The sequence below is a fragment of the Dreissena polymorpha genome, chromosome 5, assembly GCF_020536995.1.
Source record: "Dreissena polymorpha isolate Duluth1 chromosome 5, UMN_Dpol_1.0, whole genome shotgun sequence".
Taxonomy (NCBI): Eukaryota; Metazoa; Mollusca; class Bivalvia; order Myida; family Dreissenidae; genus Dreissena; species Dreissena polymorpha.
Genome location: NC_068359.1, coordinates 43,919,242 through 43,945,961, shown reverse-complemented (window position 1 = coordinate 43,945,961; position 26,720 = coordinate 43,919,242). Strand labels below are relative to the sequence as shown.

At 35.7% G+C, this 26,720-nt stretch overlaps 2 protein-coding genes and 1 long non-coding RNA gene across 3 annotated transcripts; all 3 read right to left on the bottom strand.

Moving 5' to 3' along the window:
- Positions 1–30: 30 nt before the first annotated feature.
- Positions 31–15,260, bottom strand: LOC127832347 (dynactin subunit 6-like). Its single transcript, XM_052357771.1, has 7 exons — positions 15,196–15,260; positions 13,682–13,746; positions 2,902–3,007; positions 2,559–2,638; positions 2,345–2,392; positions 1,864–2,006; positions 31–1,659 (listed from the first exon to the last, which is right to left on the bottom strand). Exons 1-7 carry the CDS (start codon positions 15,258–15,260, stop codon positions 1,564–1,566), a joined length of 603 nt encoding a protein of 200 aa, XP_052213731.1. The 3' UTR covers positions 31–1,563.
- Positions 9,416–11,800, bottom strand: LOC127832353 (uncharacterized). The gene is made up of 2 exons (XR_008026808.1): positions 11,067–11,800; positions 9,416–10,528 (listed from the first exon to the last, which is right to left on the bottom strand). It is a non-coding gene; the product is annotated as an uncharacterized LOC127832353 (long non-coding RNA).
- Positions 15,261–20,881: 5,621 nt separating the features above from the next.
- On the bottom strand, positions 20,882–23,858 carry LOC127832340 (uncharacterized). Its single transcript, XM_052357751.1, has 2 exons — positions 23,720–23,858; positions 20,882–22,836 (listed from the first exon to the last, which is right to left on the bottom strand). The coding sequence occupies exon 2, from the start codon at positions 22,830–22,832 to the stop codon at positions 21,042–21,044; it is 1,791 nt and encodes a 596-aa protein (XP_052213711.1). The 5' UTR covers positions 22,833–22,836; positions 23,720–23,858; the 3' UTR covers positions 20,882–21,041.
- Between the last annotated feature and the right edge of the window lie 2,862 nt (positions 23,859–26,720).

The window sequence follows — 26,720 nt, the reverse complement described above, 5'->3', positions numbered from 1 at the left end:
TATTAAATTTATTCCAATGTTAAGTAAATCAACTATTGACCATTTATTGCACAATCAAAATATATAAGCATAACTTACAATAAATAAACACAACACATCTATGAAAAAGCAGTTAAAATGTAATCGAAGGGACTTGTTCACAGTTTTGAAAAATAAGAATTACTGGTAATAAAAGGTAATGGATTCAAAAATGTATCATGACATTCAAACAATCAAAATAACACTTCTCACAAGTGTGAAAAATATGCGTTTGTTCATTTATTATCATATTTAGAAATGGGAAAAATAATCCAACGTTTATAACATAATATAGCCAAATCATGTAGTTTTTCCAACACATTGTTTTGATTTCCATCCACATTAAAAAACCTGAATGTTGTAGTGTTAGCACTTTATCTTTGCCCAGGTTCAAACACAAGAACAGGCACATTTTTCTTTGTACTTTCACCTTTTTCCTTATAACTCAAATTTTTACACTGGTATTTTACAGTTTTGAAGTACCAGTAAATTTATTTCATTACATTTTTTCCAACAAGTGGATCGAAGGCCATAATGCACTCACCGGAGACTCTTATGAAGACTTCACTGCAGATAGTGTTCACAAAGTTTAGCAATACATGTATACTTGTAAAAAGGAAAGCTGCCATGATTTTCAATAAGCCAACATCATTTTAAAAACTTGGTCCAGAAATTATTACCAGACAATGTTCTGAACAAGTTTCATGATAAATGGTTTCACTACAGCCACATCAACAAAACTGTTCTGTCTAATGGCATTCATGTTTTTCAATGAATAGGAACCATATCGCACTCACATGATGGTCAAAGCCAGTTTCACAAGTATTGTGGAAACAAAAGTGACTTCACAAGCTTATCCAGTATTTGACCAAATGCCTAGCTTTTAACCTCACACAACCCAGTTCCGAATACAGCCAGATATATTTGTGACAAATGTTCGAACCAAGTTTCATGAAGATTGGGCAATAAATGAGACATCTAGTGTTCAAAGCTTTTTCTTATGACCTAGTTGTTGAACCCAGGTTGAAACTCAGTCGAGAAATCATTTGGACAAATGATCTTACGAAGTTTCAAAAGATTGGGCAATAAATGTGGTCACCCAAACATAAGTATTGTGAGCTCAGTTGAGCTCAAACTACAAAAGTCCATGAACAAGTCCCTTTAATATTCATCATCTTCCAAAGTGGCAATATAACACTTTGTGAATTTTAAATGGAGAAAAGCACACATACTACCGGTAGTTGTATATCCCTGATTTGTATACAGTATTCTTGTATTTTGCAAATCTCTGGGAAATATGAAAATTGTCAATTTGTGATCTGGTCCTTTTGAATAGCAACCATTTTATACACTGAATCAAAGTAACATTCATTCTGAATCTGTTAAAATAAGTATGCTTTTATGAACCAATACATTAAATTAATGTTATGACAATAACCACACACCCACTTACAAGGCTCCATACATCATACACTGTCTCCAAGGAAGATTTTGACACTTTATGTCAAAATGAATCGTTCTAAAACAACATAGTTTTAATATTTGCTAATTTTTCTGGGGTGACGAAGCCTTAGTTGGTTTCTTCAGGTAATGATAGTTTGGTAGTATCTTGGTAAGGAAGTCTATTTGAAGAGTTTGTGTCTGTAAAAAGAGAAAATACATGTTACTTTATTACAACATAAACAAGTATGGCTGTGAGGTTCCTGAGAACATTAAAAAATGGTTGTGTATAATAACAATTGAATAATGTTTGATTAAACCAGATTGGCTATCAAAATAAAATGCAAAATAATAAATATTCTTCTAAATAAATGAGTCACTGAATGAGCTCAAATTCAAACCCACCGGTGGCCTCTCCTTCTGCACCCTTCGTTCACAGTTGTGACCATATATGACACAGTTTTCTTCCATATCTTCACTACTTGTCACAGTGCACGCTGCTCCAATTATACAGCCTGATGTGAGTATAACCTGCCTGCCTACTGTAGCTACAAACAAGTGCTTGATTTTGCTGCCATTTCATAAAATGCTAAACAAAAATTAAGAAAGTTGATGCAAGACTAACTCAATTACAAATAATTATGAATTGCTTTTTGTACAAAAAAGTATCTGAAATAAAAATTAATGTGACATCTTCAATAATTTAAGTTTTTACTTAACTACGGTTTCATTTCAACCAGCAGGTAGCAAATGTTTCCATTATTTAATCAACAGTATATTCAAACATATAAATCATTTATTTCTTTAAGCTTCAGATACAGCACTCCTTTTAAATAGAAGATTTCATTGAATTTGTTTTTACTTTAAAAAATCAGAATTTGCTTACCTTTTGCTTCAACAACATTATGGTCCCCAATTTTAACAGCTTCTATGTCTGTTAAACTGTGTTAAAGAAACAACACAACAACACATTTAAATATTTTTTTCGCATTTAAACTCTGACCTTTGAGGCATAAAAAACAGTTGTTGGACCAAACATATCATACCACATATGAAAGAATACGTGGACCAAACATATCCTACCACATATGAAAGGATACGTGAACCCACTTCAAAGACATTGTTGTTTCCAATAATCATCACAGCCTGTGGACTCCCAGGTGAAGCATTTTCTGGGGATCTGAAAAATAACCAGTAAATAAATTAATATGTATGGTGCTAAAATACTGAAACCGTTACAACTAGTAAATAATATTTCTTGGTTTTTGGTTTCAAAATTCCATGATTTATTACATGCCATAGTTTAAGACATAAATCATTCGGAATAAAGTATAATTATCCAATTTTTCTATTGCTTGTTTACAATGTTGTGCCTTTTTAAATAAATATAAATGTTTAAGCTGTAAAGACAACATAAAACTATTGTTAAAAGGAAGGGCATACTTGTTTATTATACAGGCCAACTCTTCAATTATGTTGTTTTCTCCTATAATAATTGGTCCATCTTCTGCAATAATCCTTGCTTTAGGGTGTATCACTGTTCTTGCCCCTGAAAAATATATCGAGAAACTAAGAGCTTGATCATTGCTGCGGTTTAATAATAAGGCTTTGACCCATGGTAATTATTGCTCAACAAAAAATCTAAGAACAAGAACATTTTTGTTGTGTTTCCCTCTGCCAATAAGGAAGTAAATCCCTTCTTTTGATTATCTCACGGCCGTTAATCACGCGCGCCACCTCTTTTTGCGATGCATCAATAAATGAGCCAATGCTTCTTCCGAGGTGGCGCTAATGACCGGATGTTTTGAAATTTAACGGATAATTGTACAAGGTGAGTAGGTTTTATATCTTTTTTTCGGCGTAAGCTGTATTAAGCCAGCTTTTCACCTTAGCCTGACCTTTGTAAGTGTCCAAAAAATTCCAATAAAATTTCCCGCGGCTAGGTACGAATGAATACACTTCATTTATTCCATTGGCTGATTTGAGTATACCACCAGAACATTGGAAACATATCCGCGTCTTTGTAACACTGTTTTACTGTATGAAACAATTTTATCTCGAATGAAAAGGCTTAATAGATAGAACAGTTTTACACTCAATTCTCGACATCAATACAGTTTGTGCGTACACCTTTTATTTTCAGAGTATTACCAGCGCAAGAGCGTTTATACTTAAAAGGCTATGTTCTCATATTTAGTACTTACTTCCTTATTCCTGTCAACATGTTAACATGTAAAAGTATTAAGAGCAATGGAAGCGAGGCCTCACTTTAAAGCATTGCATTTCAACCCGCGAGGTATATCGGGTCAATTCGCGGACATTCAGAGTTTATATACAGGTCATCACCGGAGTTGGCGGCCAGTAAAATAATCGTTATATAATAAAGACGCTATCCGTGAACTAGGTGACCTGGAATTTTCTTTAGACCAGAAATATGTTAAATGAAGATATTCAGCAATATAATTATGGTATGTAAATAATAGATTCTTAATGTGTTTTCAACAATACAATGATAATTATTATTGTTGATAAATTTAACAATAATTATTCGTCCATATTGCCTAATGTACTAAAGTGATATTATGAGCATGTAACAGTTTATAGGTGTCTATCGCAACCGTTGATTATTTTTGATGTTTCTACTTCATATACACTTATATTAATTAATGCAGCATCATCATACTAAAACAATATAACAGAAAGAGAAAAATAATGCATTTGAATATCAACCGTACTTTCGTTTGACAACTGATCATGCGTTTACGAGTTGAACCTAAATTTAGTTTTAGTGCAGATTTGTTCATACGACACAAAGACACGAAATTGTTTTACGGATCATTTCAGCTTACAGGACTGGGTGGGTCACGTAAGAATATCGAATATAAAATATATTTTTATAAACAACTGGTAGCAAGGTGAGTTGCAGATAATTAATCAGTAACCACATTTTAACTAACTATTTTGACCTGTTAATTCTTTTCAGCTCAATTCAACAGTGCAAAATGCCCATAATATCACTTTAAGCATTAGCACGATGATAATTGATACTGTTAATAATCAAATCAAATAGCAATGCCCGACAAACCACTAAAACAGGTTTGTTCGAAGAACGCGCCTATAAATACGGATACTTCTCGTGTGGCCGGTTGACTCATATGTTTAAATTTCACTTCCATTCTTCTTTTGGTTTTCTGTTTTGTATCTATAGGTTTATGACCAGCAATATGTTATAATGTAAAATAAGCCGCGAAAACTCCCCGTAACATCCCGTACTGCGTGTGATGCAGCTAAGAACTGCACAGAAAAAGACATTCGCTATACTTGATCTCATTCATTAAACTATTTACGCCGTATATCTTTTTAAAAGATATTTCTTGTTCAATATATTTCTCATTATTTAAAAATCGGACAATGTCGCTGTGATTCAGCGAAGATTTATTCATCCACAAATGTTCAGAAACATACAATCACAACCCATTTGGAAACGTGAGGACCTTAATAAGTTGTTGCATGGTGACGTTTTAAAAGAAAATCTATGTATTTTGCCTGTGTAACGAGCAAATGTCTATTCAAAGAAATCTCTAATGGCATCAAACAATTGCTGTGAACATGTACAATTTGTTGCATGCACAAACACACAGGCTTCTTGCCGATCTATTACATAATTTTGCAATTTTCAAAAAGAGATGGAGCCAATGCCAAGGAGGTGGCGCTCAGGACAGGAGGTGGTGCAAATGCACATTTTCAGCCATTTTAAAGTGACCTATTTTATGTAACAGTTTCTGTGTATTATTGTTCTAGGACTGAAAGTAAATGTTCGTAAAATAAAAGCATCTAACAGGCGAATTTTAATGAGTACATATGCTAGTGTTCTTATTTGATGTTTTTCATTCACAGTTGTTATTACATTATATATAATTTCATGAATGGTTTAAATAAAGAAACGTGTATTTGGTCAATATTAAAAACTACTTACCAATGCTCGCTGCTTATGTTCGAGCTGCATTAGTATATAACGTTAAGTTAGAATGTTCTATATCTCATTTATTGTGTCACTGTGAGGGGTGAGCAACCCATACGAGCACAATACGGATACAAAGTAAACGAGGCAAACATGTTGCCTTCTAAACGTATTGGCATACATGTATATCGTGTTGTTGATCGTGACTTTGACAGCAATACCTAAGTGCTGAGCAAATGAAAAGTTATTACTGAAATACGTGTTATGAGCAGTGTATGTCACGCATGATTCATCAAATAGAAAACTTAAAAAAAAACAACGTTAAGCTGTATATAATATATTTAATAATTTTGTCAGCTGTACAAGTTAGAAGGTCCTGCTAAAACTGTTTCGTCTGTTGTTTTTTGTTGTTGTTTTTTGTAGGTTTTTGACGTTTAAAAAAGTAATACAGATTTATCACGACAGTCAGGTTGGTTTTTCTTTGGTCGTTGACGGCTCAGGTTCTACTTAAATTACCCCGGGTAGTCTTAAGTATACTACAATGGATCCCGGATACGGTCATATTCCGGGGTAGCTTTTAGTTTATTTTCGGTACTCCGGATACTCTGTTGTATACTTGATGTAAATGGGATACTCTTTAAGTAGTAACTGAGCGCCCAATCACGAATTGCGGTTGTCTCAATTGGTTGTTGTTGGCCCAGCGACTATTTAAAAGTACCGCGGATACTCTTAAGTATACTAATATGTACACCGGGAACGGAAAAAAACGCTTACAGGCACCGGGTCATACACTGGGATAATTGGTATATTTTCCGTACTCCGAGTCATTTGTAGTATACTTAAGTTACCCAGGGTACTTTAATGTAGTACCTGAGCCAGAAATGAATTATCGAGCGTCAGTTATCATACGCTCTCTTTTCCTGGGTTTACCAGTAATAAGAGCGCTTACTTATGTCCTGACAAACAACTGCCCACCTTATATCAGGGATAAAATAAATGAAGAATTAATTGCATGACCAACCACCACAAGTTAAGTTTCCGGGCCGGTATGCGAACCACCGATACTCAGATTTGTAGCCCAATGCTCTACTACTGGGCAAGCCGCACGTTCTAACAAAACAATTACATCTCGCCAGGTTTTACTACACAGGCCCGTATTCACCAGAAACATTCATATACTGAAACTGAATATTAAATAATGTGCTATAAACTGTTTTGTCTAAAAAGTTTGAAAACACAACGCGTCGTATTGTAATCAAATACGTCATGGTCAACACCTTACATATTTTCCGCCTCAGTTAATTCTTTAGTCTCCACTAAAATGGGCTGGTGAAAACGGATTTGGATTGTTAATATGCAGAAAAGAACAATGTATGTTTAATATACTTTATTTCAGTAACGAAAACAATAATATTGATATCGGAAGTAAAAGTGGTAACGATGAAGACTGGTTTCAATTAACATATAATATTAACCAAACCTTTTTAATTAAATTAACTATTTTTTCGATTCAGTTCTGCGATATGAATGAGAAATCTTATATAACGAGATATAAGGATCTTTACATAATCAACTTGAAATGGCGCGGCAGAGGCCGACACGTATCCCCACGCCGCATGTTTGATCCAGGGGCGCCCCAGGGTTGGTAATGGGGCATGCATAGTTGAGATTGACCGTATTGTCATAAGAGAAGTTCAGTATCAATTAGAAGTGAATTGGTGTAGAAATGAAGAAATTATAGTAAAAGGCAATTTTGGATGGGCGTGGCCTATGTGGGCGGGATGCCCCAGGGTTGGTAATGGGGCCATACATAGTTGAGATTGACCGTGTTGTCATAAGAGAAGTTCAGTATCAATTTGAAGTAAATCGGTGTAGAAATGAAGAAATTATAGTAAAACGCAATTTTGGGTGGGCGTGACCTATGTGGGCGGGGTGCCCCAGGGTTGGTAATGGGGCCATGCATAGTTGAGATTGACTGTATTGTCAATAAAGAGGTACAGTATCAATTTGAAGTGAATCGGCGAAGAAATGAAGAAATTATAGTAAAAGGCAATTTTGGGTGGGCGTGGCCTATGTAGACGGGACGCCCCAGGGTTGGTAATGGGGCCATCCATAGTTGAGAATAACTGTATTGTCATAAGAGAGGTTCAGTATCAATTTGAAGTGAATCGGTGTAGAAATGAAGAAATTATAGTCAAAGATAATTTTAGATGGGCGTGGCCTATGTGGGCGGGTTGCCCAAGGGTTGGTAATGGGGCCATGCATAGCTGAGATTGACCGCATTGTCATAAGAAAGGTTCAGTATCAATTTGAAGTGAATCGGTGTAGAAATGAAGAAATAATAGTTAAACTGAAATTTTGGGTGGGCAGGGCTCACCAGAGTTGGTAATGGGGCCATGCATAGTTGATATTGATTGTATTGTCATAAAAGAGGTTCAGTAGAAATGAAGAAATTAAAGTAAAATAACCTAAAAAAATGAGTGAAAATCTCTGACTCGGCCCGCCCCAACCAGGGGTGGCGAAATCAAATGTCCGAGTTGCCCGAGTCGTACATTTGCTTGTCTGGGCAACTGATTTTTTTCAATTAAGTTGTCCGTGGACAACAAGTTTTTTAAAAGTCGGGTCCAGGTATACAAAAAAATACATTGTATTAAAGTCGTAATTAAGTTTTACAAAACCGGATGTTGACATGCGATAACATTGTCAGTGCTATTTGCGGAGCAATCAAGCTTAAATACGGGCACTCTCCTGTGCAGTGATCTCCCTTATTCTATAAGAGACCAGGAGCATGCCGCATTTTAAACATTTGGCCCGACTGTTAGACAGTGTACAGACTGGTTTCTTAATTTTTATCATCAGACGGAAAAAAAAAGTATCAAAGTAAGATAATCAAAACACGGTCTACCTTGTTATTTTAGACGACTTTAATGGTAAAAATGTCTTCAACAACGGAGCAGAAACCCTAAGCTTTGAGCAGTCCACCTCCCAAAAAAACTAAGAAAGATTATGATAAAAAATATGATCTAAGTAAACGCACCAGAACTTTTCAAGAAACGTGGCTCACAGATTTTCAATGGTTACCCGTTGATGATAATCAAATTGCTACCAGTAGCGGCGCAGAGCCTCAGTCTGATGAGGTCGACATATTGGACTAGTTTAATTGGTTAAGATTACGATGTACTTATGTTCAACACATATTTTAATAACAATAGCTTTGCAAGATTAAAAGTTTTAGAAAGTCTTAATATTGTTTATTATATACTGCTATAATGAATGTACTATTAAAATACAACTATAAGCAAATCATACTCATTTTGGTATATTCCACATTGTTTTACATTATACATGTAATCATATAATTTATATAAACATTAACGGACAAGTGTAGTTCAGCAACGGACAAGTTAAATTTCCTAAATGGTTGTCCGTGGACAAGTATAGTTTTTTGAGATTTCGCCACCCCTGCCAACCCCCATAACTTTTGACCCCCATAACCTTTGACCCAGGGGTCAGATCAAAATTCCAAATAGTGCAGGGTCGCACATATGCTCATAGCTACCATGTGTGTAAGTTTCAAGGTTCTAGTGCTTAAAGTGAAGGAGGAGATAGTGGCCAGGACGGACAGCGGAGATAACCACAATATCCCCATGCTTTTCAAAAAGCGTGGGGATAATAACTGAAAGGAAACCAACTTATCAAAGCCATACAAGGATATGCAAGAAAATATCAAAATATAAAGATGCTTCTCTGACTCTTTTATAAAATATACAGCTGTAATTGCAGCTTTATGCAATCACCTTAACTGTGGAAAATAATTCCCTACTTAGGGCAAAAACAAACATAACACAGGGTTTTTTCTGCCTATTTTGGGAAAAGGAGTCTGACCAAATTAGGAATTTTTTATCGACAAAATTTTCCATTTGATAATTTTTGCTTCGATGAAATGGCTCATTTTGGGAAAAAAATCGATTTTATCAAGCTTAAATAAGTCAGTGGTTAAACAAATAAATTTTTTATTTGTTATTTTGTCTTTTTTATATAAACACATGCAATATCTGGCATGTTCAACGTTTATTCAAGTACTGCAATTTTGTCTTTCAGTTTCAGTTACACTCTGAGATAAGAAATGTACCGTCAAAAACTTAAAGCAGATATTTTTGACGAAAACAAACACTGGTTAGTGACACAATTTGCATAATTTTTCTCTACTTTCTGTTTGTGAAAGCATCACACAGCTCCTCCAATGTTTTGTCATTTGTCACTAGACCTTTAATGCAGGTACAAAGTGTAAGCATCAGATGAGTATGTTTAAACCAAACCGTGTGGTAATAGGGAGCACAGCAGGTTAATAATAATCTGATAATCATAAGTCATAAGACACTTCTTCTCACAAACTAATAATCATAAGTCATAAGACACTTTTTTCTAAAAACAGAATTTTTTTTTTTTTTTTTGAATTGGGAATTTTTTTTATAATTTCGGTTTGGGATCCTGTCCGTTTGCTTTGGGTATGCCTCCATTTTCCGGAGGCGCAGACAGTGCTGAAAAACCCCCGTTACATAAATAAACAAATCAACAACTCTGGCAAATTGCTCCTACATGTATTCTTGTGCACATTTTTCAAGTGCCGAGAAAGTGAAAATTCCTTCTCAAACTTTTTCCCGCAAATCTGGCAAAATGCAAATGTTCCCCTAAGTGTTAAACTCTGGTGTGCATATATAGGGCTCCTTTGGATCTATACATTTTTTGACAATCATCACATGTATGCGTTTTGTTTTGACCATCACTGCAAATCTGTGCTTGGCGTTTAAGGTTTCGGATATAGCCAAATTCTGCATGTTCACATTTCAATTTCTCCCTGCCGTGATACTGACGACAATGATTACCCAAATCCGTCTTTGTTGAAAATCATGTCAAACATTAACCCGCGTCTACATCTTTCTGGTGCACTGGGTGTACTTTTAAGTTGTACACGGAACTAAACCGACGGTTGCATACCAATCACATTACCGTTTTTGACGTGGAACTTCAGCCTGCTGTTTGTGGTGAATGACTTGTTACACGATTTGCATTCATATATTTTTTTAGTTTCCTTTATTCATGTCCGTGCTGAAATTAAAAAAAGCGTCATTATTTTAGGTGAATCAATCAAGCTCTAAACAATGCCAGTGTAAAAGAAAAGCAATTGTTCAAAGTGATTAAACGTGTAAGTGAATATATGTACAACTTTCATGACAACATTATACTGTTAAATCATATTGTGCATTAGCGCCACCTCCTCTCCTTAGCGCCACCTCCTTTGCATTGGCTCCACCTCTTTTGGAAATTGCCAAAAATATACATTATATCTATTAAACACCAATGTGTTTGTGCATGCAGCCACTAGTATATGTTAGACGCAGTTGTTTGATGTTGTTAGCTAGTTAATTGGATGGAAATTGGCTCGTAACATAGGCAAAAGACATCTATTTCATTTCAAAACCCCAATCATGTCAAAACTTATAAAAGTCCTCACGTTTCCAAATGGGTTGTGTTTGAATGTTTCTGTACATTTTTTGATGAATACATCTTCGCTGAAGCGCACTACATTGCCCAATTTTTAAGATAATGTGAATTATGTTGAAAAAAACATATAAAACCTACTCACCTTGTACAATTATCCGTGAAATTTCAAAACATCCGGTCATTAGCGCCACCTCGGAAGTAGCATTGGCTCATTTATTAATGAATCGCAAAAAAGAGGTGGCGCGCGTGATTAACAGCTGTGACATATTCTTTATCAACCTGTTGTTCTACCAAAAAAAAGAAACTAATATGTATAAATAGGCATATAGCTTTTGAAGTCAGGGCCAAAACACCAACTTTGGGGAAAGGGTCACAGCCTTTTTTATCAGGGGAAAAAAAGACACAATTTTCTGGCTTTTGGGAATGATTTGAAACTTAGAGAAAAATGCATGATTTTAAAGAAATTTCTGTAGGGGAAAGGGCCTTTTTGGTTAAGGGGAAGAAAAAGAGGCCCCTTGGGAAGAAGGGTTTTTTGGCCCTGGAAGTAATTAACAGTGTCTGAAAATGAAAAAAAACTTACAAAAATGTTTCCAGTGATTTTCTTGTATTGTATCTTACAGCCTGTGCTTTTTAAATTGGGAAAAATAGCGGAATAAACCATGATAAAGAGAAAAAGAAGTATTATTAATATGATCATAAATAACAGTATTCCAATTGTTTATAACTGATTGTTAAACTGCATTTTAAAATTTATATTATAGTGTTACAGAATTATATTCCTGTATAATAAACTAAACTTGAAATGGCGCAGCAAAGGCCAACGCGTATCCCCACGCTGCATGTTTGACCCCGGGGCGCCCCAGGGTTGGTAATGGAGCCATGCATAGTTGAGATTGACGGTATTGTCATAAGAGATGTTCAGTATAAATTTGAAGTAAATCGGTGTAGAAATGAAGAAGTTAATGTACAATAACCTAAAAAAAACAGTGAAAATCTCTGACCCAGCCCCACCCCAACCTCCATAACTTTTGACCCAGGGGTCAGATCAAAATTCCAAATAGTGCACAGTTGCACATAGCCACCATGTGTGTAAGTTTCAAGGTTCTAGTGCTAATAGTGTAGGAGGAGATAGTGGCCAGGACGGACATACGGTGGAGATAACCACACAATCCCCACTTTTTCTCAGAAAAGCGTTGGGATAATTAAGTTTATTAATTTATTATACAGGGATATAATTCTGTTACACTTTATACAAGTAAAATAAATTTCAAAATGCAGTTAAACATTCAGTAGTTAAGTTGTTGAGTCAGTTGTTGAGATAGGTCAGTATTGATCTTTTCTATGTACAGTTATTATACACACCTTAACGTGAGGACTGTGTGTATTAAGCTACCTGAGTGTTGATTGGCTGATACAATAAGAACAAGGGACAAAATTGTCACAAAACCAGGTTTTCATTGTGAAAAAAAATCTGATTAAGGGAGACATCTCAAACTGAACTTTTTAAATGAACAAACAAAATTAACCCCCTTTGTAAGTTTGTTTCAAAATAAATCTATTTTAAGTTGTGGTGACCTTGACATTGGAGATATTGACGTGATTCTTTCGTGCGACACACCGTCCCATGATGGTGAACAAATGTGCCAAATAATTGTAAAATCTCACAATGAATGACATAGTTATGGCACAGACAAGCTCATTTATTGCCAATTTTGACCTTTGAACTCAAAGTGTGACCTTGACCTTGGAGATATCGACGTAATTATTTCGCGCGACACACCGTCCAATGATGGTGAACAAATGTGCCAAATGATTTTAAAATATGACAATGAACGACATAGTTATGGCCCGGACAAGCTTGTTCCGCCCGCCCGCCAGCCAGCCAGCCCGCCTGCATTCGCCAATCTAATAACCAGTTTTTTCCTTCGGAAAACCTGGTTAATGACAGTTAAAGGGGCCTTTTCACAGATTTTTGCATGTTTTGAAGTTTGTCATTAAATACTTTATAAACATTAAATTTTAAAAGCTCCAGTAAAAAATCAAAAATAAAATTTAAAAAGGAAAAAAAAGTAGCCAGCAGCAGGGCTCGAACCAGTGACCCCCGGAATCCTGAAGTAAAAACGCATAAGCCAACTGAGCTATCCTGCCAAGCATAAATAAGATGTGTACGTTATATAAGCAATCTTCGTAGTTTCACAAATTTAAATGACAACAACAGAACTCTCCAAATTATTCAAACTTTAACGTTGCAACGCTTTATAATTTTTAGGTTTTTAAATCTTCAAAAGATGCATATAATGGCTATATTAGACCATGGCAAATGTTCAGTAATACTGTTTCCTCACAAATATCATAACTAAACTTAAAATTTGCAAATCTGAAACAACTTTTTTAAATTTTGTCAATTTACCAAACCGTGAAAAAATCCCTTTAAAAGCAAAATCGATAGAAAACGTTGTCAAAGGTGACAAATATGGCCTTAAAAATCTGGACCAAACTGGATTAAGTTGGTGTCAGACTATAACGGAAGTTAACCAAGCAATGTCAATGTAAACATTTACTTTGGAAAAGGGTAAATTGATAATTTGTTGGTTAATTTTTCAAATTTCTTTTCCAATTTTTGTATCGCCTATCAGGCAATTGATTGGCAATTTTAATTTCATCGCCAGAGCTGAGATTTCATCCCATTGGCACTCAGGCGATTGATTAATTTTGCTGCCTGAAAGTGACTTATAAAGTGATTTTATAAAACCTCACCTATAGTAATATCTCCAACTAACTCGCTTTCGTCACAAACCACTGCTCCTGTTGCAATTTTGACACTGTAATAAAAAAAACACAACTTTTTAACACTAAATTAAAAGCTTACAATTGTGAGGCAAGCTCCAATATAGTGTATCAAGTCATGTCAACAAAAAATGAACCAGATCAATCCACTTGAACAGGCATGGCGAAATTAGAAAAAATCTGCCGGTCATCCGGACAGGCATTTCAGAAAATGTGCCGGTCCGGAGAAAATTTAGCCGGACCGTAAAGCAACAACAACTTAACTAGAAAATTCAAAAATGGCAGCGATCACATCTTGATCTCTTTATTCAACCGGCCGTTAAATTGATTTTAATCGCTTAGAGGTTACACTGGCAGCTAATTGGTGTTAATCGGTTGTGTAATGTCAATCATGTTGTGAAAAATTCGCGTGTCAGTTTTTATTACATGTATTCCCTATTAGAACGGTTCGGTGCGATAATTCCAATAACGTATGTGCAAGCCGAATAATTATCAAATTAAAGTTATTCGAAACGATTTAAACATTCTTACTTTAATATGATTGCAGTTTGGAGCGGCTGTTAAAATATACTGCGCACAGTACAAAACACGTTACCTGACATTTAATGATTAAGGCATTTCATTTTTCAGAACGTTTACTAGTAATTAATTAAATAAAAAAGACGATTTATTTACATGCTAACGCAGTGTAATTGTTAACAGAGATTCATTTTCATTTTTGACCAGTATCAGAAAGTCCCTGGGAAGCACGTTTTTTTACATGGCACTGCATATGATGCAATAAAAACATTTCTTTGTACATGTATCGTATTGCATTCAATCTAAATTTAAATTCGCTCGTCCAATGAAAGCTCTGCCCCATAATGCACTGTACTCTTTACACTTATGAAAAATGGCGTATGCATATGGTTGTGTTGATCACGATACCATATTTTATTGTCCTTATCCTACTCGAAAAATATGTAAAAGCTATCAAGATCTTTTTTGTTAGAACGCAGTTGGCGATTTTGCAAACGAGTTTGAAGAAGGTGTTGTGTAACAAGTTGGATTTGCTAATTGTACGTAAAAAACCTACAGCAAACATCAAAACAACGAGCGATTTCATTTTCATGATGTAGTAAGCGATTTGCTCTTCGAATTTTCAACTTGAAAAAAAAAGATTTGTTTGCAATCATTTCACATTTTGCCGGTCACCAGGACCGACATTCTTGTTAAACCTGCCGGACCAAATTGAAATCTGCCGGTCAGGACCGGCGGACCGGCAATTTCGCCAAGCCTGCTTGAAACCATATTAAAATATAAAAACTATCCTAATTTTATTGTCCGAAATAAGAGCAACTAATACGACATGAGTCATTGCTAACAATCTGTTGATGCTCTTATTATTATAAATTTGTTTCTAAAGATAATTGTACTTAAAATGTCGTTTATAGTATCTATACAATTGGAAAAAATGACGATAGCTTCATCATGCATGCAAATACCTTGACTTTATATTTTTGGCTGCCATTTCGTTTACTTTGACGAATAACAACACATTCATCGACATAAAGGCTACAACACACATAATATCACAGAAGAGGCTGTTTGTCTAACAAATGCTGTGGAATGTCAATAGGAATGGTCTTCACTGGACACAATTTATTAAATTAGTGTAACATGCTGGTGATTGTTTCATTGATCGTTATTATTAATAATTGCTGTTCATAGTATATGTGTCTTCGAATTTAAGTGGCAAGACATATTTTAAGCATCATACGACTGGCCAAAGAAAGCATGCCAGAGTCCCATGTTGGACCCCAAATGTCACACGCTGAAAGAAAAGTACATCCATACGAGGTTTCAATGTTGGTTACAACGTAGTTTGCCAATCTCAGGCCGGGTCATGAACACAGAACCTCTGCTTACAGGGCTAGTGCTATACTCACTGAGGCTCATTGGGTCATTTTCGACTTGAAATTGCTTGAAGTCACCCTGGGGTGACTTCAAGCCGATTTTAGTCACCCGGTCGGCTTGAATTCGACCCACGGTGACCTGAATCGGCTTGAAGTCACCCCAGGGTGACATGAATCGGCTTCTAGTCACCCCAGGCTGACTCCAAGCCATTTCAGGTCGACAATGACCCATTGAGCATAGCGCATTGGGTCATTGTCGACCTGAAATATCTTGAAGTCACCGGGGATGACTATAGAAGCCGATTTTTGTCACCCTAGGGTGACTTCAAGCCTATTCTAGTCACCCGGTCGGCTTGAAGTCACCCCAGGGTGACATGAATCGGCTTGAAGTCACCCTAGGGTGACATGAATCGGCTTCTAGTCACCCCCGGGTGACTTCAAGCCAGTTCAGGTCGACAATGACCCAATGAGCCTCACTGAGCCATCAGTCCGCCTGACACATAATCCCATATGACTAAGTCCAAACAGTGACATTTACACTATTGTGCGTTGTGTTTCCCTGGCATTCCTAAAAATATTTATGCTGATAATAATCAAATGATCCCTTTAAATTGCGTATATATAATATGTAGGCTGGCCCAAGTTTTATTTTTTGTACCAAACAAGTCCCATGTGGCCCTAGCTGAGTGGGAGAGAAAGGGCAAGGTCCACTGGTTGGTCACCCAGAATGTTAATGCTCTACACTAAAAGGCTTACAGTAAGAAATTCACTGAGCTCCATGATAGTGCACACAGGTTAGCAAATTACAATTTACAACGCGCTTTGTAAAAATGTAATCGAAAATTTAAGTTTTTTTTCATATAAAAATATTATTATAAATAGCTATTTGAGCATTGTATGCAATCTCAATCTGATGTACACTACGAAAGTTTCAATATATAAGCAAATACTCATGCTCAACACGGGGCCTTATCATGGTCAACATTTCGCATATCAGTCAGTAATTTTCAATTAAACCTCATTCACTTGCTATTTAAAACCGTGAAATGGTACCAGTCTGTGAAAGATGGTTAAGAGTGGCATGCTATTGCATATTAAAATCAAACTGGTATATGATGTAACAAGAGCTGTCTCCATAGGATGACACATGCCCCCGAAGATGCTTTGATAGTTATTAAACATATTCATGAAGTTTGGTGATGATCCGATGACAATTGCTGGAATTATTGGGCGGAAACCAAAAAAAAAAAAAACACGAAATTTTTCAATGATTCAAGGGCCGTAACTCAGAAGTGTCTGTTTCAATTTCGCTGGTTATCAAACTTGACATTGAGCTTATTACCTTACATATTTTCATGATTTTTTTTTTAATTTTTGATGAAGATCCGATGATAATTGCTCGACTTATTGGAAACGAGAAAAAACGCAATTTTTCGATGGCCGTTACTCAGAAGTGTCTGGGTCAATTTGGCTGATTATCGAATTTGACCTAGATCTTATGGCCTTACACATTTTCATGAAGTTTGATGAAGATCCGATTACAATTTTTCAAAAGTTATTGAGCGGAAATGAGAAAAAACGCAATTTTTCGATGATGCAAGGGCCATAACTCAGAAGTGTCTGGATCAATTCGGCTGATTATCGAACTTGACATAAATCTTATGGCCTTACGCATGTTCATGAAGTTTGATGAAGATCCGATGACAATGCTCGACTTATTGAGCGGAAACGAGAAAAAAAAACGCAAATTTTCGATGATTCAGGGCCGTTACTGAGAAGAATCTAGGTCATTTTGGCTGATTATCAAACCTGAGCTTAATCTTATGACCTTTCACATTTTCATGAAGTTTGATGAAGATCAGATGACAATTGCTCGACTTATTGAGCGGAAACGAGCAAAAACGCAATTTTTCGATGATTCAAGGGCCGTTACTCAGGAGTGTCTGGGTCAATTTGGGTGACTATCAAATTTGACCTACATCTTATGGCCTTACACATTTTCATGAAGTTTGATGAAGATCCGATGGCAATTTCTCAAGTTATTGAGCGGAAACAAGAATGAAAACGCAATTTTTCGACGATTCAAGGGCTGTAACTCAGAAGTGTCTGGGTCAATTTGGCTGATTATCGAACTTGACCTAGATCTTATGGCCTTACACATTTTCATGAAGTTTGATGGAGATCCGATGACAATTGCTCGACTTATTGAGCGGACACGAGCAAAAACGCAATTTTTCGATGATTCAAGGGCAATAACTCAGGAGTGTCTGGGTCAATTTGGCTGATTATTATAGAACATGACCTAGATCTTATGGCCTTACACATTTTCATGAAGTTTGATGAAGATACGATGACAATTGCTCAAAATTTTTGAGAGGAGACTAATCGGGACAGACGGACTAACTAAGTAACATACGGATGGACGGACGGTGCGAATTTAATATGCCCACAGAAATGTCGGTTCGGGGGCATAAAACGATCGGAAGAGAGCAGTTAATACCTTTTGACATTATGTCAACCTGCTGAACCCAAACACCGAGTCAGTAGACATCCAGTCAGGGTTCAAGCTGTTTGCCATTCAGAAATGTTTGCCATTTAGGTAATTTATCCTCTGAATATTAAGTTTTATGTAAAGGTAAGATATATTCCGACATTTTTCAGGTTCCTCCGTGTCCAAGTTGTGGTGGTCCGTTGAAACCAGAGATCACCTTGTTCGGGGACAATGTGATGAAACCTATCGTAGAGTTTGTACATGAGAAAGGGAAAGAGCGACAGTTTGCTGTTTATTGGAACATCATTACAGGTAGTGTATCCACTGTAGAAAAAAGATTTGAGCTGCGGCACATGAAAACCAACAAAGTGTGACCAGCATTCGCACCGTCTCATTAGGATGCATGCTGTTTGCTTTCAGACCTTATGAGAATTACACAATCTTTTAGCGAACCGTATGGATCTTGGTGAGACTGCACAGATGTATCTGGTCCCAAATACACATTGATGGTTTTCACATTGGGCGAAACATTAAATAATTTTTCTTTCAACGAAATGTTACCTCATTTCAATACACACAAGCAAATACTCCTATCAGTGAATTTTAACATTATTATGTTACATAATAACAAGTCAATTGAAATGTTGTGGAAGTGGTGCTTTTGTTGTACAATTTTCTTCAACGTCAGTGTTTTAGACATGTGTTCTGTATTTCAACGTCAGTGTTTTTGAACAGTAATCTGTATTTCAACGTCAGTGTTTTAGACTGATGTTCCGGTTTTTCAACTTTAGTGGTTTAGACCGGTGTTCTATAATTCAATGCCAATGTTTTAGACTTGTGTTTTGTATTTTGATGTAAGTGTTTTAGACTGGTGGTCTGTATTTCAACCTTAGTGTTTTAGACTGATGTTCTATATTCCAATGTCAGTGTTTAAGACTGGTGTTCTGTACTTCAATGTCAGTGTTTTAGATTGGTGCTTTATATTTCAATGTCATTGTTTTAGACTTGTGTCCTGTATTTCAATGTTAGTGTTTTAGACTGGTGTTTTGTATTTCAGCGTCATATCTAGACTTGTGTTTTGTTTTTCAATGTCAGTGTTTTAGACTGGTGTTATGTATTTCAAAGTCAGTGTTTTAGACTGGTGTTCTGTATTTCAATGTCAGTGTTTTAGACTGGTGTTCTGTATTTCAATGTCAGTGTTTTAGACTGGTATTTTATATTTCAATGTCAATGTTTTAGACTTGTGTTCTGCATTTCAATGTGAGTGTTTTAGACTGGTGTTTTATATTTCAACGTCATTGTTTTAGACTGGTGTTCTGTATTTCAACGTCAGTGCTTTAGACTTGTGTTCTGTAATTCAACGTCAGTGTTTTAGACTTGTGTTCTGTATTTTAACGTCAGTGTTTTAGACTTGTGTTCTGTATTTCAATGTCAGTGTTTTAGATTGGTGGTCTGTTTTTCAACGTCAGTGTTTTAAACTGGTGCTCTATATTTCAATCTCAGTGTTTTAGACTGGTGTTGTATATTTCAATGTCAGTGTTTTAGACTGGTGGTCTGTATTTCAATGTCAGTGTTTCAGACTGGTGTTTTATATTTCAATGTAAATATTTTAGACGTGTGCTGTATTTCAATGTAAGTGTTTTAGACTGGTGTTTTGTATTTCAACGTCATTGTTCTAGACTTGTGTTTTGTATTTCAATGTCAGTGTTTTAGACTGTGTTCTGTATTTCAACATCAGTGTTTTAGACTGGTGTTCTTTATTTCAACGTTAGTGTTTTAGACTGGTGTTCTGTATTTCAATGTCAGTGTTTTAGACTGGTATTTTGTCTTTCAACGTCAGTATTTTAGACTGGTGTTCAGTAGTTAAGGTATACTCATGGTTCAGGTTTGCGACAGCCGCCAAGGACCAAGGGAAACCTATAGCCATTCTAAATATAGAACTTACACGAGCAGTTAAGTTGGCACGGTTACAGATACATGCAAAATGTGGTGTTATCCTTCACAAGGTCCAAGTCTGAAGATAACATCAACATAGCTTAGATTATTTTCATATTCAAGTCGCACAGACTCTAAAGTACATATTGATGTCCTTACCTAGATCTGTATGTACACATGAACTTATGATTGCTTTTGTGTTGAGAGACTGCATCGCTTATGAAATACCTTAATTTATTGGTAAATAGTTATATTAAACTTGGGTTAAGAATAAGAGTGTGTAAATATTCCAAAGCATCCAAATTTGATGGTCATTTCTTAAAATTTTAATACTTCCAAATGGTTCTTGTAATTTAAAGGTTATGTTAAACACTTGAAAGTCGTATTAAAATTATTTTGTGAATACAGAACTCTGCAAACTTGGCCATTCCCTCCACTTTCTGTATCCACTTAAAAAATACAATTATAAAAGATAAAGAAGCTTTATTTAACGTCGCATATATTCAACAAGTACCATTAGCTGTAACAGCTATTGTGCGACAAACACAGTATCCACTTACGAATACCTACCTGGCTACTTCAATTTATCTTCCTAGTGCATCCCAATAATGCTGAGTGTCAAGCATGGGAACCAATAGTACCTTTTTGTTAAATTTCGGTTTGTCACGGCCGGGGATTAACCCGCGACATCCCACATACAAATAGGCCAGTCTACCACTCGGCTATTAAGGCGGTTAAAACACAGCTCTGGACATTGTAAACAACTATGGTGGGATTTCATTGGTTCAAGGACAATGAAAAACAATTTAATACGTGTATTGCTAAAATGTTGAAGCAAAAAGCATGACCTGTATTAATAAGTATTTATTTTATGTGTTATTTTATGATATGTTGAATAACAAATACTGTTATCATATGTAACTCATTTCACACCGTGATTTTGTATCATCTACCTCACTTGTTTGTTATTCCAAAGTGACTTGTATCCCCCTGCCCACTTATGTTACTGTTATAAAACGCTACAGCATACTGTTATATATTTTCTTGACAAGTTTTCTCTTCGATTATATATCCTGGAATAAATAATACTTGAAGTTTCTTCACTCCCAGATTGTTTTTGATCTCCAGATTGAGTGGGATCTACGGATTTTATTCTCCTCTCTAATTCTTCTTCAAACATTGTTGGAACCTTGTGGCCCATGTTCGAGTAAAGCATTGCTGCATCTCTGTATTGACTTTTTGGAAGATCTTTTTCCCACTGATTTTTGTCGTCACCTTTTACTTTTACCATTTTTTTCATCTCTTCGGGAGGAAAAAATTCTTCCCTAAATATCTTGCATATATTGTTCATAAGTTCTTCTTCATTTGGAAGATACTGAACCTTAAAGGTGGTTTTCAAGTACGCGCCTCCATATATAACTGTCGTACACTTCAGGGCAGTTTGTATCATGTCAAAGTCAAACCCTGATGGAAGAACCGTTTCAAGATTTTTAAGAAGTTGTTGGATGAATTTCCAACATTTTCCGAGAACAAAATTTCTATTTCCAGCCCATGATTGATTTTCATGATGTAGACTAAAATTCTTTTCCACAATCCTACTGTTGAGAAGGTTGAAGTCATTTAACAGGAGATGGGGAAGGAATGCATTATCATGTGCGTTAGACAGAAACGTTATAATATCCATTACACATGGCAACAGGTCTGGCATTGAGCAGGATTGGATGTGATGTAACACAGCTGTTTTCAGGATGTATGTTGTTGGTATTCCAGGCATGTTACCCATATCGGACAACATGTAGTCCAGGATGAATTTAAGTGCCATGTAACAATCTCTGTGTACCTGTGAAGTAGATTGTAATAGTTGTCTTTCAAACTTACAGTTGGATACTTTCCAGCACGTGTTATGGTCCCCTTTGCATCCTTTCGGAACCAGGTAACAAACATGTTCATGTGTAGTTGTTCCGATTTTACTGCTATTGTGACTGTCGGATCCAGTGCCGTGTAACTCTGTGGATAAGTCAGGTTTGATCTTTGTTACTTCAATGGCTGGTAGAAAGTCGATGAGGATGATAAATTTCTGATTTATATTCTTCTCTTGTCGTGATAACTCGCATGGTGACGTTAAACATTTGTCGGTGTTCCTTTTCCATAGAAACGCTACAGTGCAGTTCAATACTATTGGATGGTATTTACCTCCAGCAGCAAACACCAAAGTGCCTGTACTCTTTTTTACCTTGCACTTCTCACAATGCTCATCATATCGACACGTTTTTTTTACATCTCCAAAACGTACCACTTCGCAGCCTTCACTTATTTTTTCTTTAGTTTCGAATTCATAACACCCGCAGAGATTTGATACAGATTTCATCATGTAAAGCCTATAATTGAAGGAAAAGCGTTTAATGCTGATTTTATTAATTGTACCAGCCTCATCACTATCATTAGTATATTCCCCTGGAAACTGTCTCAATATGTCTTCAACTTCCATAAACCCTTCACAAGAATTCACATATCTGAAAGATCCTGGTTGAAACTTTTGTAGTATGGCCAGAAAGTCAAACTCCAAGACAGCTGTTGTGTCATCTCTCGTAAATCTCCAGATCCGAGTTTTTTCAGCCATACTTCCACATGGCACTATCTTTGTGGATTTGAAGTGTGGGTATTTATCTTCCACATCAGCTAATGCCTTCCTCAAGAGATCATCAACTGCGGATTGTATGTCTTGTATTTCTTCACTGTCGAGATCTACTGCAACATCTTTTACCAGTTTCCCAAGAAATTCTTCCATCAGTGATCCCATGTTTCTGAAATATTTTAAGAAAACTATGTATGGTCAGTGAGAAGTAAAGATCTGAAGTTTATAGAAATTAATCGGCAGCCCGGGTAATACAATTTATGGAAGTTTTTGATCCCTCAAGAGCAATCAAACCAAAAATTTAATGTCAAAAATTGCCGACTCGGTTTCATTGAGTCGGTTCCTGAGAGAAAGTGCAAGATCTCTCACTTCCCTTAGCACCAGCTAAGAAATCGGCCATTTAGTGACTTTAGTCGTTAGTTTATCATCAGCTTAATCAGCAGTTAAGTAAAAGTAAATCAGTTGTTAAGAAATAGTAAAGTAAACAGCAGAAACAAATGTACATTGAATCAGCTGTTATATTATTATTATTTTACCAGATTTGTATAGCGCTCTTTTCACACATAATTGTGGGTTCAAAAGCGCTTAAATAACATAAGTAATTCAAAAAAAGATATTCAGAAGTTCAGTAAAAGTGAAACAGCAGTTCATTGAAAGATAATCAGCAGTGCAGTAAATGTGAAACAGAATTCAGTAAAAGTGAAACAGCAGTTCATTAAAAGATAATCAGCAATGCAGTAAAAGTGAAACAGCAGTTCATTAAAAGATAATCAGCAGTGCAGTAAAAGTGAAACAGAAATTCAGTAAAAGTGAAACAGCAGTTTAGTTAAAGGTATGTCAGCCGTTCATTTAAAGGTGAGTGAATTTATCAGGAGAAATAAATTGGTAGTTCTAGAACAATTTAATTAGTAGTTTAGTGTGAAGTTAAATCAGCAATTAAGAACTAAATACACTGGCTGTTCAGTAAGAACTGAATGGTAAATCAGAAATTCTGATGCACAACTTAAAGTTATTATGAAAAGAATATTAAAATTACAAATAAGTATACATACCTTTCTGTTTAAATGCGTGATACTATGCTTTTATTGTATTTCACATTGGTTCAATATCTATTTACTTGTCTGTATTGATTTAACTATCAAAAAGAATTCCGTTCTATGAGCACACACAACTTCCTGGTCTATTGTTAAGATTTGTTCTGGTATTGAAAGATTAAAGCACTTGTGACGTTTTACCAATATTGATCCTATCAAGATTGTATAGTCATTCTGAAATGTATTGTCACAAAAAATGTAAGTCGTAGCAAAACATGCCCTGTAATTTTAATGTAATACTCCTCGCGTCAATCATCAAACAATGGCATTACTAACTTCAAACAAAACAAAAATTAAGTTATCTGCTCTAGATGTAAAAGCCAAAAAACCCTCATGTTTTCAGGGGACAGAGAACTCATAAATGAGATCAGTGAGCCCATATTTTAATTCGAAAACAAGACTGCATTTGTAAAATGCATCGCCACTGCAATAAGTGTTTGGCATAGAAATGTGAACGTTTACAAGCTTGTTCTACCATTGGACCTAGTGACCTAGTTTTTGACCCAATATGACCCAAATAATTCAAACTTGACCATTATTTAATCAATATAAACATTTTAATATCACATCATGATGATTGAAGTGGCCTCTTAAGTGTTTACAAGGTGTTTTCTATTATTTGACCTAATGACCTATTTTTACCCCACATGACCCATATTTAAACTTTGATATCATTAAGATAAACATTTTGACCAAAGATCATGAAGATTGAAGCAAAATGGTAGCAACACTAATGTTTACAAGGTATTCCTAATATTTGACCTGGTGACCTAGTTTTTGACCCCTTATGACCCATATGACTCGAACAAATAGCTTTTTAACTCCATAGAATGTCACTATCCTTAAGATAATGACGTTTTGACCTCACAGAATGCTTCTTTTCCTGGGACAAATAGTGTTTAAACCTCTCAGAAAGCCATTTTGATTCAAGAAAACAGTATTTTAATGCCATAAAATGCCTGTTTGACAAAACTACATAGCTGTGCAAATCATTGGAATGCTAATTTGAAGGGACACAATTGCTTTTTGACCTACCAGAATGTCACTTTGACTCGACCAAATTGCTGTTAAACCCAACGGAATGCCACTCTGACTAGAACAAACAACTTTTTAACTCCATAGAATGTCACTTTTCTTTCACATAATAGCGTTTTTACCACGCATAATGATTCTTTTCCTGAGGCAAATAGTGATTCAACTCCACATAAAACCACTTTTATTCAAGAAAAAGGATTTTTATGCAACAGAATGCCTTTTTGAGAAAACAACATAGATTTTTTAACTTGGACTCAACAAACTTGCTTTGTGACCCTACGTAACTGTTTTTAGCCCACAGAATACCACTTTTACTCAACCAATAACTTTTCAAAACAGAATACCCCTTTGACTGACTTAACTAAATTGTTATTACCCAACATAATGCCACTTCAAAAGACTAATCAAAATTGCTTTATGAGCCGACATGACTGTTTTTAACTCAACAGTGTTCAATAAGTTTTGAGACTGGTGTCCGTGATGATTATTCATTTTCAATAACGTTATAACTCAAATTGTAATCAAAGAAATAGACATTCGGGACTATATGTGTTAAATTTTGTGACATTTGTTCAAGAAATAATTCCAGGGCAAGTGTTTGTTTGGGTAGCATAAGTCGTAATTCGTGATCGATTGTTTTAACATTTTGCTTGGTGTTAGAACAATATACTGGCCATATAAGTTTAATTATGTTTTATACAATGATAAAATATATGGAATTTTCCCAGAACAAACATAATTTAAATACCATCTAAACAAGGCCGATAAATAAAACTAGTATTTCATTATCAAGAATTTACATACAGTTTTTTCGGCGTGCTGTATTAAGCCAGCTTTTCACCTTAGCCTGACCTTTGTTAGCGTCCAATAGAATTCAAATAAAACTTCCCGCGGCCAAGTACAGATGAATACACTTCATTGACTGCATTGGCTGATTTGAGAATACGACCAGAACATTGGAAACATGTCCGCGTATTTGTAACACTGTTTTACTGCGTGTTCAGCCAATTTTATATCTAATAAAAAGGCTTAATAGATAGAACAGTTTTACACTCAATCTCGACATCAATACAGTTTGTGCGTCCACCTTTTATTTTCAGAAGATTTTCAGCGCGAGAACGTTTGCACTTAACGGCTATTTTCTCATATTTAGTACTAACTTCCATATTCCTGTCAACATGTTAACATGTTAAAGTATAGAGAGCAGTGGAAGCGAAGACTCACTTTAATGCATTGCATTTCAACTCGCGAGGTATATCGGGTCAATTTGCGGCCACTGTGTGTGAATGTCAGAGTTTACATACAGGTCATCGCTGCGTCTCTACCCTATGTGCTGATCGGAGTTCGCGGCCAGGAAAATAATCGTGACATTAAAGACGCTATAGCGTGAACTAGGTGAACTGGAATAGACCAGACAGATGTTAAATGAAGATATCCAGCGATATCATATGGTATGTCAATAATAGACTCTTAATGTGTTTTACAACAATACCATGATAAATATTATTTTTAATTAATTTAACAAGAGTTATGCCATCATATTGACTAATGAATTAAGCATGAGCGCAATGATTCTCGATACTGTTAAAAATCGAATCAAATAGCAACGCCAGACAAACCACTAAAACAGGTTTGTTCGAAGAACGCGCGTATAAATATTTAAAATATATACGGATACTTCGCGTGTGGCCGGTTGACTCATATGTTTTAATTTCACTTCCATTCTTCTTTTGGTTTTCTGTTTTGTATCTATACGTTTATGACCAGCAATATGTAATAATGTAAAATAAGCCGCGAAAACTCCGCGTATCATCCCGTACTGCGTTTGCTGCTCATTCATTGAAGTCTTTACCTTTCATTAACTGCAACCACAATCAACGCCGTATATCTTTTTAAAAGATATTTCTTGTTTCTTTTGATGTTG

Bases quoted from the DNA above. Each gene is read 5' to 3' on its own strand.
- LOC127832340 (XM_052357751.1), bottom strand. From the start codon at position 22,832: ATGGGATCACTGATGGAAGAATTTCTTGGGAAACTGGTAAAAGATGTT.
- LOC127832347 (XM_052357771.1), bottom strand. From the start codon at position 15,260: ATGTCGATGAATGTGTTGTTATTCGTCAAAGTAAACGAAATGGCAGCC. The intron at 2,393-2,558 runs GTATCCTTTCAT...ACAGTTTAACAG, and splicing joins TGTCTTTGAAGTGGGTTCAC to ACATAGAAGCTGTTAAAATT. The intron at 1,660-1,863 runs GTGGGTTTGAAT...CTCTTTTTACAG, and splicing joins TGCAGAAGGAGAGGCCACCG to ACACAAACTCTTCAAATAGA.